The sequence below is a fragment of the Tursiops truncatus genome, unplaced genomic scaffold, assembly GCF_011762595.2.
Source record: "Tursiops truncatus isolate mTurTru1 unplaced genomic scaffold, mTurTru1.mat.Y mat_scaffold_584_arrow_ctg1, whole genome shotgun sequence".
Taxonomy (NCBI): domain Eukaryota; kingdom Metazoa; phylum Chordata; class Mammalia; order Artiodactyla; family Delphinidae; genus Tursiops; species Tursiops truncatus.
In genome coordinates this window covers 18,627-33,066 of record NW_022983350.1, presented here as the reverse complement: position 1 = coordinate 33,066, position 14,440 = coordinate 18,627, and the positions used below count along the sequence as shown (strand labels likewise).

The 14,440-nt window shown below is 40.3% G+C and overlaps 1 protein-coding gene and 1 pseudogene across 1 annotated transcript; both read right to left on the bottom strand.

Moving 5' to 3' along the window:
• Positions 1-838: 838 nt before the first annotated feature.
• On the bottom strand, positions 839-1,408 carry LOC117310919 (interferon alpha-1-like). The gene has a single exon (XM_033850457.2). It carries the CDS (start codon positions 1,406-1,408, stop codon positions 839-841), a length of 570 nt encoding a protein of 189 aa, XP_033706348.1.
• Positions 1,409-9,671: 8,263 nt separating this feature from the next.
• Positions 9,672-12,396, bottom strand: LOC101320398 (interferon alpha-7-like; annotated as a pseudogene).
• Positions 12,397-14,440: the final 2,044 nt, after the last annotated feature.

Genomic DNA, 14,440 nt, shown 5'->3' with positions numbered 1-14,440 from the left:
CCAGTATCCAATGGACATTTGCACTGAAATGCCTACTAGTTAACTATAGGTAATATCTACTGCTTTTATTTTTGTATCCTCACATGGCTTGATCCACCTTCTACTGGGGGAATTCCATTTTTCTCCCTCTCATTGTAGCATTCAACCTAACTGATATTCATTTCTACTACAAATCAGAACTATTTTTTAAAATAAGTAATAAAATTTAATTGAAATATGAATTAATTATTGTTTTTAGGTTACTCTCCTTAAAAAAAATCAAAGTTATAAAAAGCAAGATTGGATTAGTTATGTTCATGTCTGTGTCCTGAGGGCAACACAAAACCTGGCTAGAGTTAGTCTATTTTTATTTCTAATGTGAGAATCATAATGATGGTCAAGGAATTGTAACACATTCTTTAATCATTTTGCACATTCAGGCTTGGTGTTTCTTTTTTAAAGAATAAACAAATGAAGTTTTCTCTAGTAAGAATTTAATGAACAAAGAAAACTCATAAACTGAGTTAATACAAAGTATATATTTCTTCTCTTAACCACAGTGTATACATGCACATAATATTATGTAAATAAAAATAATTTAAATCTTTATAAATAGTGAAATAAATATTAAAATAGATAAATAAATATTTAAGTAGATAGATCAGCATGGGCATCTATGAGGGACGAGTGCCTGTAGAGTAGAACATCATGTTGCTTAATATTCCTGAAAACACTGGACAAATTAATTCAATTCAGGGCATGATGAGAGCAGAAATGAGAGTCTTTGACATGGCAGCACAGGTGGAAGTGTGGTCTTGTTAGGCAGTGAGAATCATTTCGGTGTTGAACCAGGTGTGTGTCATTCCTTCCTCCTGAGTCTTTCTTGCAAGTTTGTTGATGAAGAGAAGGATCTCATGACTTCTGCTCTGACAATCTCCCAGGCACAAGGGCTGTACTTCTTCTCTTGCAGATAGACAGTGATTCTGTGGAAGTATTTCCTCACAGCCAGGATGGAGTCCTCCTTGAGCAGGGGAGTCCCTTCCAGCCCCGCCTCCTGCATCAGACAGGCTTGCAGGTCAGTGAGCTGCTGATAAAGTGCAGTGCAGAACTTGTCCAGGAGGGTCTCATCCCAAGCGGCAGCCGAGCCCTCTGTGCTGAAGAGCTGGAAGGTCTGCTGGATCATCTCATGGACGACAGCGATGGCTTGAGCCTTCTGGAACTGGTTGCCTCCAAACGCCTCCTGGGGGAATCCAAAGTCATTTCTGTCCTTCAGGCAGGAGAAGGGGGAGATTCTCCTCATCTGTTGCAGGAGCATCAGGGCCCTCGTGTTAGCCAGGCTGTGGGTCTGAGGCAGGTCGCAGCCCAGAGAGCAGTTGGAGTGGCAGCTGAGCAGCACCAGGGCCAGGAGTAAGGACAAGGTTGGGGCCATCGGGGATCCTGCAGATGCTGCCGGCCTGGCTGAGGTGGGGACTCTGTGAACCCTGCTCTCTAGGTTCTCTGAAGACCTTCCTTCAGGCTTGGGTCTTAAATAAGAATGTATTCATTTCCATTTTCTGAATATTTCTTGTGACTTTCTACTTCTGTTTTTGCTTTTCATTTTGCACTCTCCAAATGGGTTAGGGCAGTGTTTCGCAAATATTTTTTTCCATTATTGCCTCTGCCCCTGCCCACAGAGCCTTCTTAGATAGTTTTTCCTAATTGCCTCCGCAACATTAAATTTTGATAACACATATGTCCTGTGTATGTATTTATGTACTCCATGGATATCTCTACTCTGTACATACAAAAAGTGCAAAGCTTACTCTTTGTATTCACTGCAGGATTAAGAATGACAAAAAGTTTTAAAGCTATTGAATTTTTTTTTTAAGCTATTGAAGTTTTAAAAATTTTTGTCGGATTAGAGTTGGTTTAATGTGTTGTGTTAGTTTCAGGTGTACAGCAAAGTGAATCATTTATACATACGTATATCCACTCTTTTTTAGATTCTTTTCCCATATAGGTCATTATAGAGTATTGAGGAGAGTTCCCTGTGCTACAAAGTAGATCCTTATTATTTATCTATTTTGTATATAGTAGTGTGTATATGTCAATCCCAATCTCCCAGTTTATCCCTCCCGCTCTTACCCCCTGGTACCCATAAGTTTGTTTTCTTCATCTGTCACTCTGTTTCTGTTTTGTAGATAAGTTCATTTGTACCCTTTTTATAGATTCCACATATAAGCGATATATGATATTTATCTTTCTCTGTCTGACTTATTTCACTCAGTATGACCATCTCTGGGTCCATCCATGTTGCTGCAAATGGCATTATTTCGTTCTTTTTTATGGCTAAATAATATTCCATTATATATATATGTACTACATTTTCTTTATCCATTCCTCTGTCAATGGACATTTAGGTTGCTTCCATGTCCTGGCTATTGGAAATAGTGCTACAATGAACATTGGGGTGCATGTATCTTTTCTTCCCTTTTTTCTCTATTTTTTAATTACTTTTTATTGGAGTATAGTTGCTTTACCGTGTTGTGTTAGTTTCTGCTGTACAGCAAAGTGAATCAGTTATACATATATCCTCTCTTTTTTTGGGTATCCTTCCCATTTAGGTCACCACAGATCACTGAGTAGAGTTCCCTGTGCTATACAGTAGTTTCTCATTACTTATCTATTTTATACGTAGTAGTGTATATATATCCATTCCAATCTCCCAATTCATCCTACCCCCTTTTTCCCCCCTTGGTATCCATAAGTTTGTTCTCTGTATCTGTGTCTCTATTTCTGCTTTACAGATAAGTTCGTCCTGTACCATTTTTCTAGATCCACATATGAGCAATATTATACGCTATTTGTTTTTTTTCTTTCTGACTTACTTCACTCTGTATGACAGTCTCTAGGTCCATCCACATCTCTGCCAATGGCATAATTTTGTTCCTTTTTATGGCTAATATTCCACTGTATATATATACCACATCTTCTTTATCCATTCATCTGTTGATGGACATTTAGGTTGCTTCCAGGTCCTGGCTATTGTAAATAGTGCTGCTGTGAACATTGGGGTGCATGTATCTTTTTGAATTATGGTTTTCTTCGGGTATATGCCCAGGAGTGGGATTGCTGGGTCATATGGTAGTTCTATTTTTAGGGTTTTTAAAAATTATTTATTTATTTGGCTGAGCCGGGTCTTAGTTGCAGCATACGGGATCTTTAGTTGCAGCATACGGGATCTTTTTGTTGCGCCATGCAGACTCTTAGTTGTGGTATGCAGGATCTAGTTCCCTGACCAGGGATTGAACCCAGGCCACCTGCATTGGGAGTGCGGAGTCTTAACTGCTGGACCACCAGGGAAGTCCCTATTTTTAATTTTTTAAGGAACCTCCATACTGTTCCCCCTAGTGGCTGTATCAGTTTACATTCCCACCAACAGTGCAAGAGGGTTCCCTTTTCTCCACACTGTCTCCAGCATTTATTGTAGGTTTTTTGATGAAGGCCATTCTGACCAGTGTGAAGTGATACTTCTTTGTAGTTTTGATTTGCATTTCTCTAATAATTAGTGATGCTGAGCATCATGTGCTCTTTGGCCATCTGCATATCTTCTTTGGAGAAATGTCTATTTAGATATTCTGCCCATTTTTTAAAGCTTTTTTAAAATATAAATTTATTTAATTTATTTTTTGGCTGTGTTGGGTCTTTGTTGCCGTGTGCTGGCTTTCTCTAGGTGCAGTGAGCGGGGGCTATTCTTTGTTGCAGTGCATGGCTTCTCATTGCAGTGGTTTCTCTTTTTGTGGAGCATGGGATCTAGGCGCACAGGCTTCGTAGTTGTGGAACGCAGGCTCAGTAGTTTGTGGCTCACGGGCTTAGTTGCTCTGCGACATGTGGGATCTTCCCAGACCAGAGATTGAACCCATGTCCCCTGCATTGGCAGGCAGATTCTTAGCCACTGCGCCACCAGGGAAGTTCCTTCCACCCATTTTTTGATTGGGTTGTTTGTTTTTTTTGTTATTGAGCTGTATGTGCTGTTTGTATATTTTGGAGATTAATCCCTTGTCAGTTGCCTCGTTCACAAATATTTTCTCCCATTCTGAGGGTGATTTTTTTCATTTCGTTTATGATTTCCTTTGCTGTGTAAAAGCTTTTAAGTTTAATTAGGTCCCATTTGTTTATTTCTGTTTTTATTTCCATTTCTCTAGGAGGTGGGTCAAAAAGGATCTTGCTGTGACTTATGTCATAGAGTGTTCTGCCTATGTTTTCCTCTAAGAGTTTTAGAGTGTCCAGTCTTACATTTAGGTCTCTAATCCATTTTGAGTTTATTTTTTGTGTATGGTGTTAGGGAGTGTTCTAATTTCATTCTTTTACATGTAGCTGTCCAATTTTCCCAGCACCACTTATTAAAGAGACTATCTTTTCTCCATTGTATATTGTTGCCTCCTTTTTCATAGATTAGGTGACCATAGGTGCATGGGTTTAACTCTGGACTTTCTATCCTGTTCCATTGATCTATATTTCTGTTTTGGGGCCAGTACCGTACAGTTTTGATTACTATAGCTTTGTAGTGCAGTCTGAAGTCAGGGAGCCTGATTCCTCCAGCTCCATTTTTCTTTCTCAGTATTGCTTAGCTTTTCATGGTCTTTTGTGTTTCCATATAAATTGTAAAATTTTTTGTTCTAACTCTGTGATAAATGCCATTGGCAATTTCATAGGGATTGCATTGAATCTGTAGATTGCTTTGGGTAGTATAGTCATTAGCACAATATTGATTCTTCCAATCCAAGACATGGTATCAATACATCTCTCCATCTGTTTGGGTCTTATTTATTTATTTATTTATTTATTTATTTATTTATTTATTTATTTATTTATGGCTGCATTGGGTCTTGGTTGCTGCACGCGGGCTTTCTGTAGTTGCGGCGAGCAGGGGCTACTCTTTGGTGCAGTGTGTGGGCTTCTCATTGCGGTGGCTTCTCTCACTGCAGAGCACGGGCCCTAGGCACACGGGCTTCGGTAGTTGTGGCATGCAGGCTCAGTTGTTGTGGCGCATGGGCTTAGTTGCTCCACGGCACGTGGGATCTTCCCGGACCACGGCTCGAACCCTTGTCCCCTGCATTGGTAGGCGGATTCTTAACCAGTGCACCACCAGGGAAGTCCTGTTTGGGTCATCTTTGATTTCTTTCATCAGTGTCTTATAGTTTTATGAGTACAAATCTTCTGCCTCCTTACGTAGGTTTATTCCTAGGTATTTTTTGTTTTTGATCTGATGGTAAATGGGATTGTTTTCTTGATTTCTCTTTCTGATCTTTCATTGTTAGTGTATAGGAATGCAAGAGATTTCTGTGTATTAAGTTTGTATCCTGCAACTTTACCAAATTCATTGATGAGCTCTAGTAGTTTTCTAGTAGCATCTTTAGGATTTTCTCTGTATAGTATCATGTCATCTGCAAACAGTGACAGTTTTACTTCTTTTCCACTTTGGATTCCTTTTATTTCTTATTCTTCTCTGATTGCTGTGGCTAGGACTTCCAGGTTTATGTTGAATAATAGTGGTGGGAGTGGACATCGTTGTCTTGTTCCTGATCTTAGAGGAAATGCTTTCAGTTTTTCACCATTGAGAATGATGTTTGCTGTGGGTTTGTTGTATATGGTCTTTATTATGTTGAGGTAGGTTCCATCTATGCCCACTTTCTGGAGAGTTTTCTTCATAAATGGGTGTTGAATTTTGTCAAAAGATTTTTCTGTATCTATTGAGATGATCATATGGTTTTTATTCTTCAGTTTGCTGATGTGGTGTATCACACTGATTGATAAGCTATTGAATTTTAATTTAACTTTACAACTAAGTTTTCAGAGTGACTTTTAATTACTATATTTACTTATATAAACAGGAATGTAGCAAACTACATATTCAAATAAAATTTATAAACATTATAGTACTACCAAGGTATAGATATACTTAAAAATCATTCAAAACTGCTCAAAATCATTGAAATTTTGAAATTATTTTCTTAATATTTATTTTTAGGTACTTAACTTTAATTTTGCTTCATATCATACAATAATTTTTTTCAGAAAATAATTTTTAATTTCACTACTGCTAGATATTCATCTAGATATTGTAAACATTTTTTTCTGTTAAGCACTTGCTGTAATTATGGATGTGTTGAACAACTTCAGTAGAATTAAATGATAAAATATAACCTTTTCTGTATTTAATATGCAAATACAATTTTCTATTTGTATTTAATTCCCATAGTGCAAATCATACTGAGACTCAAACATAAGCAACATCCACAAGACAGCCAATGGGAGCTCAGAAGTAAGTGAAGGCCACGTCTCACAATATTACTTTGAGATCAAGCAAATGATGGAGAGAAAGTCCTCCAATGAGCCATCAAGTCACCATAGTTTGGAGCACTGATCGTGTATGCAGTTTGTTTATCGTCCATGAACTCAGTGTCAACGCTTCTTGTGTGTATGATACATAGGAAAACCCAAAGACAAAAATGAATACTAAGGAATAAGATTTTGTTGTATAGGGTTAAGCTTTGGAGTGCCACAGCATTGTAATAGCAAAATTTGTCATACGCCTAAAAACTAATGTTTGTACCCATGGAAGCAGTTAGCATCCCCAATGAGAATGCATGATTTAGCAGTCATCATCAATTTGAATCTTTCTATTTTTTTTTTTTTTTTTTTGCGGTACGCGGGCCTCTCACCGCTGTGGCCTCTCCCGTCGCGGAGCACAGGCTCCGACGCGCAGGCTCAGCGGCCATGGCTCACAGGCGCAGCCGCTCCGCGGCATGTGGGATCTTCCCGGACCGGGGCACGAACCCGCGTCCCCTGCATTGGCAGGCGGACTCTCAACCACTGCGCCACCAGGGAAGCCCTTTCTCTCTATTTTTGCTTTAAATTTCAAATTTCCCTAAGGATTTTCAGAGGTGCCAATCCAAGTCTATCCTTTTCAATCCAAAGGAAACCATCTTCATAATTAATTTAGAACTGAATAAATATTATGTCTTGGAAAGAATTAACTTTCAGCTCCAATCTTTAATACTTTTTATTTTGCAGTGGAAGTTATGTTGCTTCAGCCCTCTACATTCCCATCTTCAAACAATAGGTATGTGACCATCTTTGGCAAATCAGCTCTGCAGTAACTGGACTCTGTCTTATTCTCTGTGGTATCATGGGCACCAGGCGCAGTGTAATCACTCAACAAGTAGTTTTTACTAAAGCAAATTCTTAGATTTTCTCCTCCTACTGGAAGTCATTTGCAAATGACCAAGCTGTTTTGCTTCATCAGGGCCATATTTGCTGGGATTATAATCGAAATGGCTCATATTTCCACTCTTCCCTTACTGGTATCAGTCATGCCTACTGAGTTTATTGCTAAAACCACTAGGATTATGTTTCCTTTAAGGTGCATATGGTTCTGGGATTCAAGTTGCAGCACAATTTTCAGCCTCTGCCTGGCACTATATTAAACTCATGAAGATGGCCTCATCTCTAATTTGCCCTCTACTAGGTTATAATAGGAAAGAACTAGCCTGGTGTCATATACAGAGCCACCTATCTGAACTCAGACTCTTCCTGAATCTCACAGCTCACAGTACCAGACACATACTACTCCTTAGTGGATCTTTATTGATGTGGCAATTACTACGTTTCTCCTGAGAATCTTGGAGACTTTTCACAAAGAATGATGAGTGATCTGTTGCATCCTGTATCTTCGTTCCATTCCATGGGAGAGTGGGCTCCTTTCAGTTTGATTTCCAAAATTTGGCCAGTAATAACTAAAGCATGACTTCAGGTCCAAAACCATGAGTTTGGATTCTGAGTCCTTGGTCTGCTCTTTTTTTCTGCTAACCTGCCCTTTCATCTTTATTTACTCAGCATGAATGTATTCTTACTTCTAAATGACAGGTATGTAGCCTTTAAAGACCTTTATGTTCTTAAGGTTTGGTACCCCACAAGGTTCATTAAAGTCCTAATCCCCAAAGTGATGGTGTTAGGTGGTGGGCCCTTTGGGAGGTGATTAGGTCATGAGGATGGAGGCCTCAAAATTAGAATTAGTGCCCTTTTAAACGAGGTCTCAGATAAATCCCCCAGTCTCTGCCAAGGAGAAGTGGACAGTGTGTGACCTGGAAGCAGGCTTTCAGCAGAACTGGACCACACTGGCACCCAGATCTTGGATTTCCAGACTATGGAACTGTGAGTAGTTTCTGCTCTTTACAAACTACCCAGTCTATGCTATTTTGTTGAAGATGCCCAAATAGTAAGACATGTCCTGACCTATTGTATCCTCAGAATACCTTCCAGGCGTGTGTAAAATACCTAAAGGGAGAGACACCATCTTACCCAACCCCGTTTCCTAGACAGCTAGTCCAGTCCCTATCATTTCAGGAGCTCAATCATATATTTGATAGATATATTTGATAGATATGACGTGAAAGGACAATAATCTACAGATACTTTAAAATTCTTTGTGGTTCAACAAGGGAGGTTACAATGGAATATTGTGTGAGGTATTTTTTAAAAGACTTTGCAGCACTATTTTCTTCAAGTTAGCATTTTCAGTATTTAGCAGATGAGGATGAGAATCACGGGCCTGGACATGAATGGAAGACCCACTCTCCACTTTTATTTAGTTCAGTCATCCTCAAGTACTTTCAAGGAGCTACGTGGCCCTACTTTTCTTGTCTCTCTCAGGCAAAAAGGAAACAACTTGTGTACACTTGCAGATATTTTCCTTGTTAGTCTGTGCCTTTGGGAATGAACTTGAATGCTTCTTTCAAAGAGTCAATCACGCTGTGAACTCTAATGAGTGACATCCATGTCATCATACCTAAGTTGAAATTGTGGAGTCAGACCCCAAGTCAACTTTTTTTTATAATGTGGGTGGAAGCAAGAACATTGTTTTGGTTTCTTTTCTCTAGAATGTCATTAGTACAAATAGTATAAAAATGAAAAGTAGTGTTATTCATTGAACTTGTCTCCTCTTCCATTAGTCACCCAATAACTTCCCAACTTCTTTGCACTTAGATTCCCATGATAATAAATTCAGGCCAACTAATGTGGGCAGAGGTGATATTGCCCTATACTGTCTTGGCCCTTGAAAACATCCCATGTAATCCCCATACTTTTTCCTTTACCACTGAGTGGAATAGACTCACACACCACAAATCGGAAATCACACGTTGAATAGAGCAACGCCACACAATAGAGGGCACCCATGTCCCTACATCACTGTTTAGAGGAGGCCAGCTAGAAAATTCATCTGATTAGGAATGCCTGCATTTTTCTCTTAAGGATGGAAAGGTAAATTTCTATAATGACCCAATTACTGACATCTTTCTGTTTCTCTGTGACAGCAGCTAGCATGAAATTAACTGACAAATGTCTTGAACAGCATACTATGCTAACAACCTTTCCATTTTAAAATAAACGTCATAGTTGGGAATCCAAATACCCTCCAAGAAGTTAAACAGATTTTAGAAAGCACATTGTAAATTACTTGTATAAGAAAATAGATTGTGTTCTTCTGTGTAAATATATTTTTGTAAACTCGTGACACTTCAGGTATTTTTCAACATGTGCAGAAATATGAGTGGACGTATCTTAGAGGACTAAACAGACAATAATCATTTGATTAGAAGTGTCACAGGTGTACCTTTCTTCTTTATTTGTTGACAGTAATTGGAGAATTATTACATGAGAGAAAGGAACACTTTAATTTCTCTTCTGATAGCCTCCCAGACACAGGGGCTGTATTCCTTTTCCTTCAGATAGAGATGGATTCTTTGGAAATATTTTGGGACAATTCTCAAATATGGACAGTCCAGATTGTCATTTTCCACTGGCTTATGCAGTAGTTCCAAGGTGTGATCAAGGCTAGAGGGTAGTTTATGGAGTAGGGTGTTGTTCCAAGCAGCTTGGCTTTCCTCCTTGTTGAAGAGGTTACCATCTGCTGGAGTGTCAGATGGTGGTAGCCGGTGCCTTGAGTCGTCAGGATTTCTGTGATATTCCCTCTTTTCCAAGGAAATTTGAAGTCGGTTCTGTCCTCTAGGCATGACTGAAACGGGATCTTCTTCATCTGTCTCAAGAGTATGAAGAGTTCCCTGTTCTGTAGGCTCTGGATCCAAGGCAAGTTCCAGCCAAGAGGGCGAGCAGGGATGGAGCAGAGTATCACTCCTGCCACTAGCAAATAGATCTGGGCCTTTGAGAATTTCAGTGATTCACCCGCTGGCCGCGAGGGGGCGCGCGGGCACCACTAAATAATTAGCCGGAAGGTTCCTTCCCTGGAACCCGGGACAGCGCGCTTCTCTAGGCAGCAGCGACAGGGCGCTGGATGTCTTTTGATGGGTTCGGCTAGGGAAACGCTGACTTATGAGAGTTTGCAGTTTCCCGGTTTGGGCAGCGCGAGAGAAAGTTGAGTTACATCCTCACGGAGCAACTTTATACTGATTTAATAGTGAGAAAAAAACTTTTGTCTTCGCGATGCTGAGTTCTCAAGTGGGAGGCTTGTTGCGGCCGCGCCAGCGACAATTTTGTCTGGTTGGAAGCTGGAACCTTGCATTTTCGGGCTTTCCCCTGAGTTTTGTGCTTTATTTTCGCACAGAAACTTGAGCGAGGCCGTTTTTGGGAAAGAAGCCGTTTTCTGAGGGGTTTGAAGCTGGGAAGCGAGTTGGGGCCGATTTTACAGATTCGGGCTCGTTTCTGGCGCTGTGCTGCGAAGGCTCAGAGAGAGGGGAACGCGGCGGCGATGGGACGACAGGACAGTGTCGGGGACGCCTTGGGGGTGAGTCGGAGCGCGGCCACCACCGGGGCTGAGGACGCGGGAGCTGAGCGCGCCTGTAGATGCTCTGGGACTTCATGGTGTCTTTCAAGGATACAGCGTTAAAGTGGGGGAGGAAGTACTGAATAACTGAAAAGTGGGAATATTTTAAAACTCACAGTATTTTTTAATATTTTTAAATTAAATTTATATTGTTTTATTTAAATTAAATATTTTAGAATTTTTTACATTTTAATATATTTTCTGAAAATATTTTAAATATTGAAGGTAGGGTATTAAAATATATGGTTGTTAAAACACAGCATTTTATTAAACTGTTTAAACTATAGTTTCTTCATACTAAAACAAGAATTTAATATAATTTTACTTTCCTAGCTTTAATGGAAGCAAACTCATTAATATTTTCAAGACTACTTCTTTACCTGTTTGAGAGAACTGCAGTGTTTGACAATTTCTTGTGACTCTGTGACAGTCTTAAATAATTTCTATTTAACTCGAGTTTCTGAAACACCTTTCTCAGGACCCCAGCTCGACTGTAGTGTACAAAGACGAGTTAGTGTCCTGTTCAAGCAGTTGAGGACATTGACCGGGTCTGAGCTTCTCATTTTCTTTGGTAAGAATTTTAGAGACTGAACAGAAATTGCCCAAATTTCATTGGCAACGTGAAGCCTTCCTCTGTAAGACTGTCAGCGTCATCCAAATGCAGGGTCATTTCTGTCTTTATCTAAAATTTTGCTATTTTCTTCAGCATGTATGTTGTGGAATTTCCATTTTTATATATTGCGTTAAAATATGATTTATCTTGATCACTTAGATTTGGTGCCTTCTTACATTCCATGCTTGAGGGAAGCCCTCCCTTTCTTTACCCAAATAGCCAGGAAATAGCTTTCGAAGTAACGTTGTGACCTTCCATAGCTAAAAATATAGGAATGTCCCATTTTTCATCACCCTCTGCCCCATCTACATTTTATAACCTATATCCTGGTCTCTATAACTTTTATTTTTTTTATTTCGTTTATTTATTTATTTTTGGCTGCGTTGGGTCTTCACTGCTGTGTGCGGGCTTTCTCTAGTTGCGGCGAGCAGGGGTTACTCTTCCTTGCGGTGCACAGGCTTCTCATTGCGGTGGCCTCTCTTGTTGCGGAGCACGGGCTCCAGGCGCGCGGGCTCAGTAGTTGTGGCACGTGGGCTTAGTTGCTCCACAGCATATGGGATCTTTCCGGACAGGGATTGAACCCGTGTCCCCTGAGTCGGCAGGCGGTTTCTTAACCACTGCGCCACCCGGGAAGTCCCTCTATAGCTTTTAAAAAACATCTTTGTCTTAAAATAATATCACCAGAGGTGGTCTGAGACTAACTGAGGATGAGGGAAGGGACCGTTTATCTCATTTGTACTATACATTTATACAGAGCAGCCATTTTTCCTCGATGCTGGTTCTCTGCAAATGTTTCAAGTGCTGTAGGATTTCTCTCCTTAATGTACCAGACACTGCTCTAGGCCTGGAAACTTGGGCTTTGCTCCTTCACAGTCCAGAAGGCAACTCCTCTCCTAGAGTTTGCATTTGGGGCCTCAACACGCACACCCCTGACACTGTTAAGGGAGCGGCAGTCAAAGCCTCTCTTGGTGGGGCTGATCATGGACTCTACAAGTTACTATATGTCACATTAATGCTAAAGGCAGCTATGTTCACTAAATTCAGATTCTCAGACTATAATCTGCAAACTTCATTTAATCTTTACATTTGCCTGTGTGACAACTACTTGAGTTGTCTCAGTTTTTTAGAAGAGGAAATCAAAATCTGATGTCATTTAAATTGAGGAGCCCCAGATTTTTGTCAGAGTGGAGCCTTCTGCTGCTCCCAGGCCCTCCTCTTCATCAGCTCTGAGCACTGGCCCTCAGCTGCACTGAGCACGTGGTGCTTCCCTCATCCTAATCCTGCCTCTAGTGTCTGTCCTCCCTGCTCCCTGGAGGGCAGTCACCATCCCTGCCTTACTTTCCTAACAATCCACATTGCCAAGCACATTGTTACACATATATGCAGTGAGTACACTTTTGGTGACAGAAGGAAGAGAATGGTATGAATTAGCCCTTGGTGTTAATATTTATGCCACTCTTATCCGTAGACTATGTCTGAAAACATGAGCTATGACTCCTGTAAAGTCATGTAGAGGAATTCAAATCTAATGTCTTAACCCCTTAAAGGAGAAATGGAGAGAGGTGAGGCTAGTTGTATTTTGGTGCATTACAAAGCGTGAAAATAGAGTAAAATGTCAAATCTCTAAGTACTCTTATTAGAATTCAAAAAGAGATAGATTGAGACTCAGGTTTTTATTACAACCTTGGGTCTCATTTAGATGAATACATCCATTGGATTGATACTCTTTCATGTTCCAGGAGTGTAATTTCCAGTGTAATAAAGGAATTGAAGTTGCGACATTTTATGTTGCCCATAAATGGAAGACAAATTGCAAAAACGTGGAAACAACAGTGGGATAAGTAGAGAAATGACATTCCTGGCCTATTTAAGAATCTCATTTGCAGGCAGGTAGTCAGAGCAGCTGGATACAGGCTCCCACAGCCAGACACCTGCATCACCAGGCTCACCGGGGCCTGCCACCCTCCTCACTGAGGACACCCAGGATGATGTTCTCCAGCCCTGTCTGCACCCTTAGCTGTGACCAGCCCCAAACCATGGCCGGCCAAAGCAGGAGACCTTCACAGTTCTACACCTAAGGGGGAGAATCTTCCTTGTTTTCCTGCCTGAAGGACAAGAATGTTTTCAGGTTCCCTTAGGACAAGCTGGATGACAGTTGGTTCCAAAATGCTCAGGCTGCCTCATTCTTTATGAAATAATCCAGCAGATCTTCGGTCTCTTCAGCCCAAAGAGCTGAAATTCCTATTAGGCTTGATCGCCACTGGGAAGATCTAGAGACCAGTTTGGTGCAGGAGATGGAGAGGAAAAGACTCTGTTGGGCAATGAGGACTCCAGCCAGATTTTGAAGTACTCCTTCCAAAGGACCAGGCTTGATCTGAAAAGAAAGTCCACAGCTGCTGTGACCGGGACACTATCAGACTGGAAGCTGTGAAAGTCAGTGTGTGCTTTCCTCGTATGTTCAACCTCAGAGAGAACCCGGGAGTGGGAAAGGAGATTTGGACCCAGTCTTCCACAATGGGATCTTATCTACTTATAGGTAGCCTCAAGCATGTCAATATTCACTGAGTTCAGAACTTTTTCTTTGCTTCAGTTGTTAACTGCATTGAGTCATCTCAGCAGATTGTTTTACAATAGTAAGAGGAAAGTATAGTTTTGAGTTTTTATTTGTAATAATTAGAATTTATTTCTCTATGGTATTTTTTTACTTACAAAATTTATTCTTCATATTATTATGTGGTCCTTTGTGTCTTGTTCTGCTTTGCTTTTGGGTGCAAATGGTGTATTTTATTTTACTTTTAAATTTATTTTATTGAAGTATAGTTGATTTACAGTGTTGTGTTAATTTCTACTGAACAGCAACCTGATTCTGTTATAAATATATATACATACTTTTTCTTATTCTTTTCCATTATGGTTTATCACAGGATATGGAATGTAGTTCCCTGTGCTACACAGTAGGACCTGTTGTTTATCCATTCTCTATATAATAGTTTGCATCCACTAATCCCAAACTGCCAATCCAACCC

What these genes read in the sequence shown, in the direction of transcription:
- LOC117310919 (XM_033850457.2), bottom strand. Translation starts at nt 1,408, where the DNA reads ATGGCCCCAACCTTGTCCTTACTCCTGGCCCTGGTGCTGCTCAGCTGC.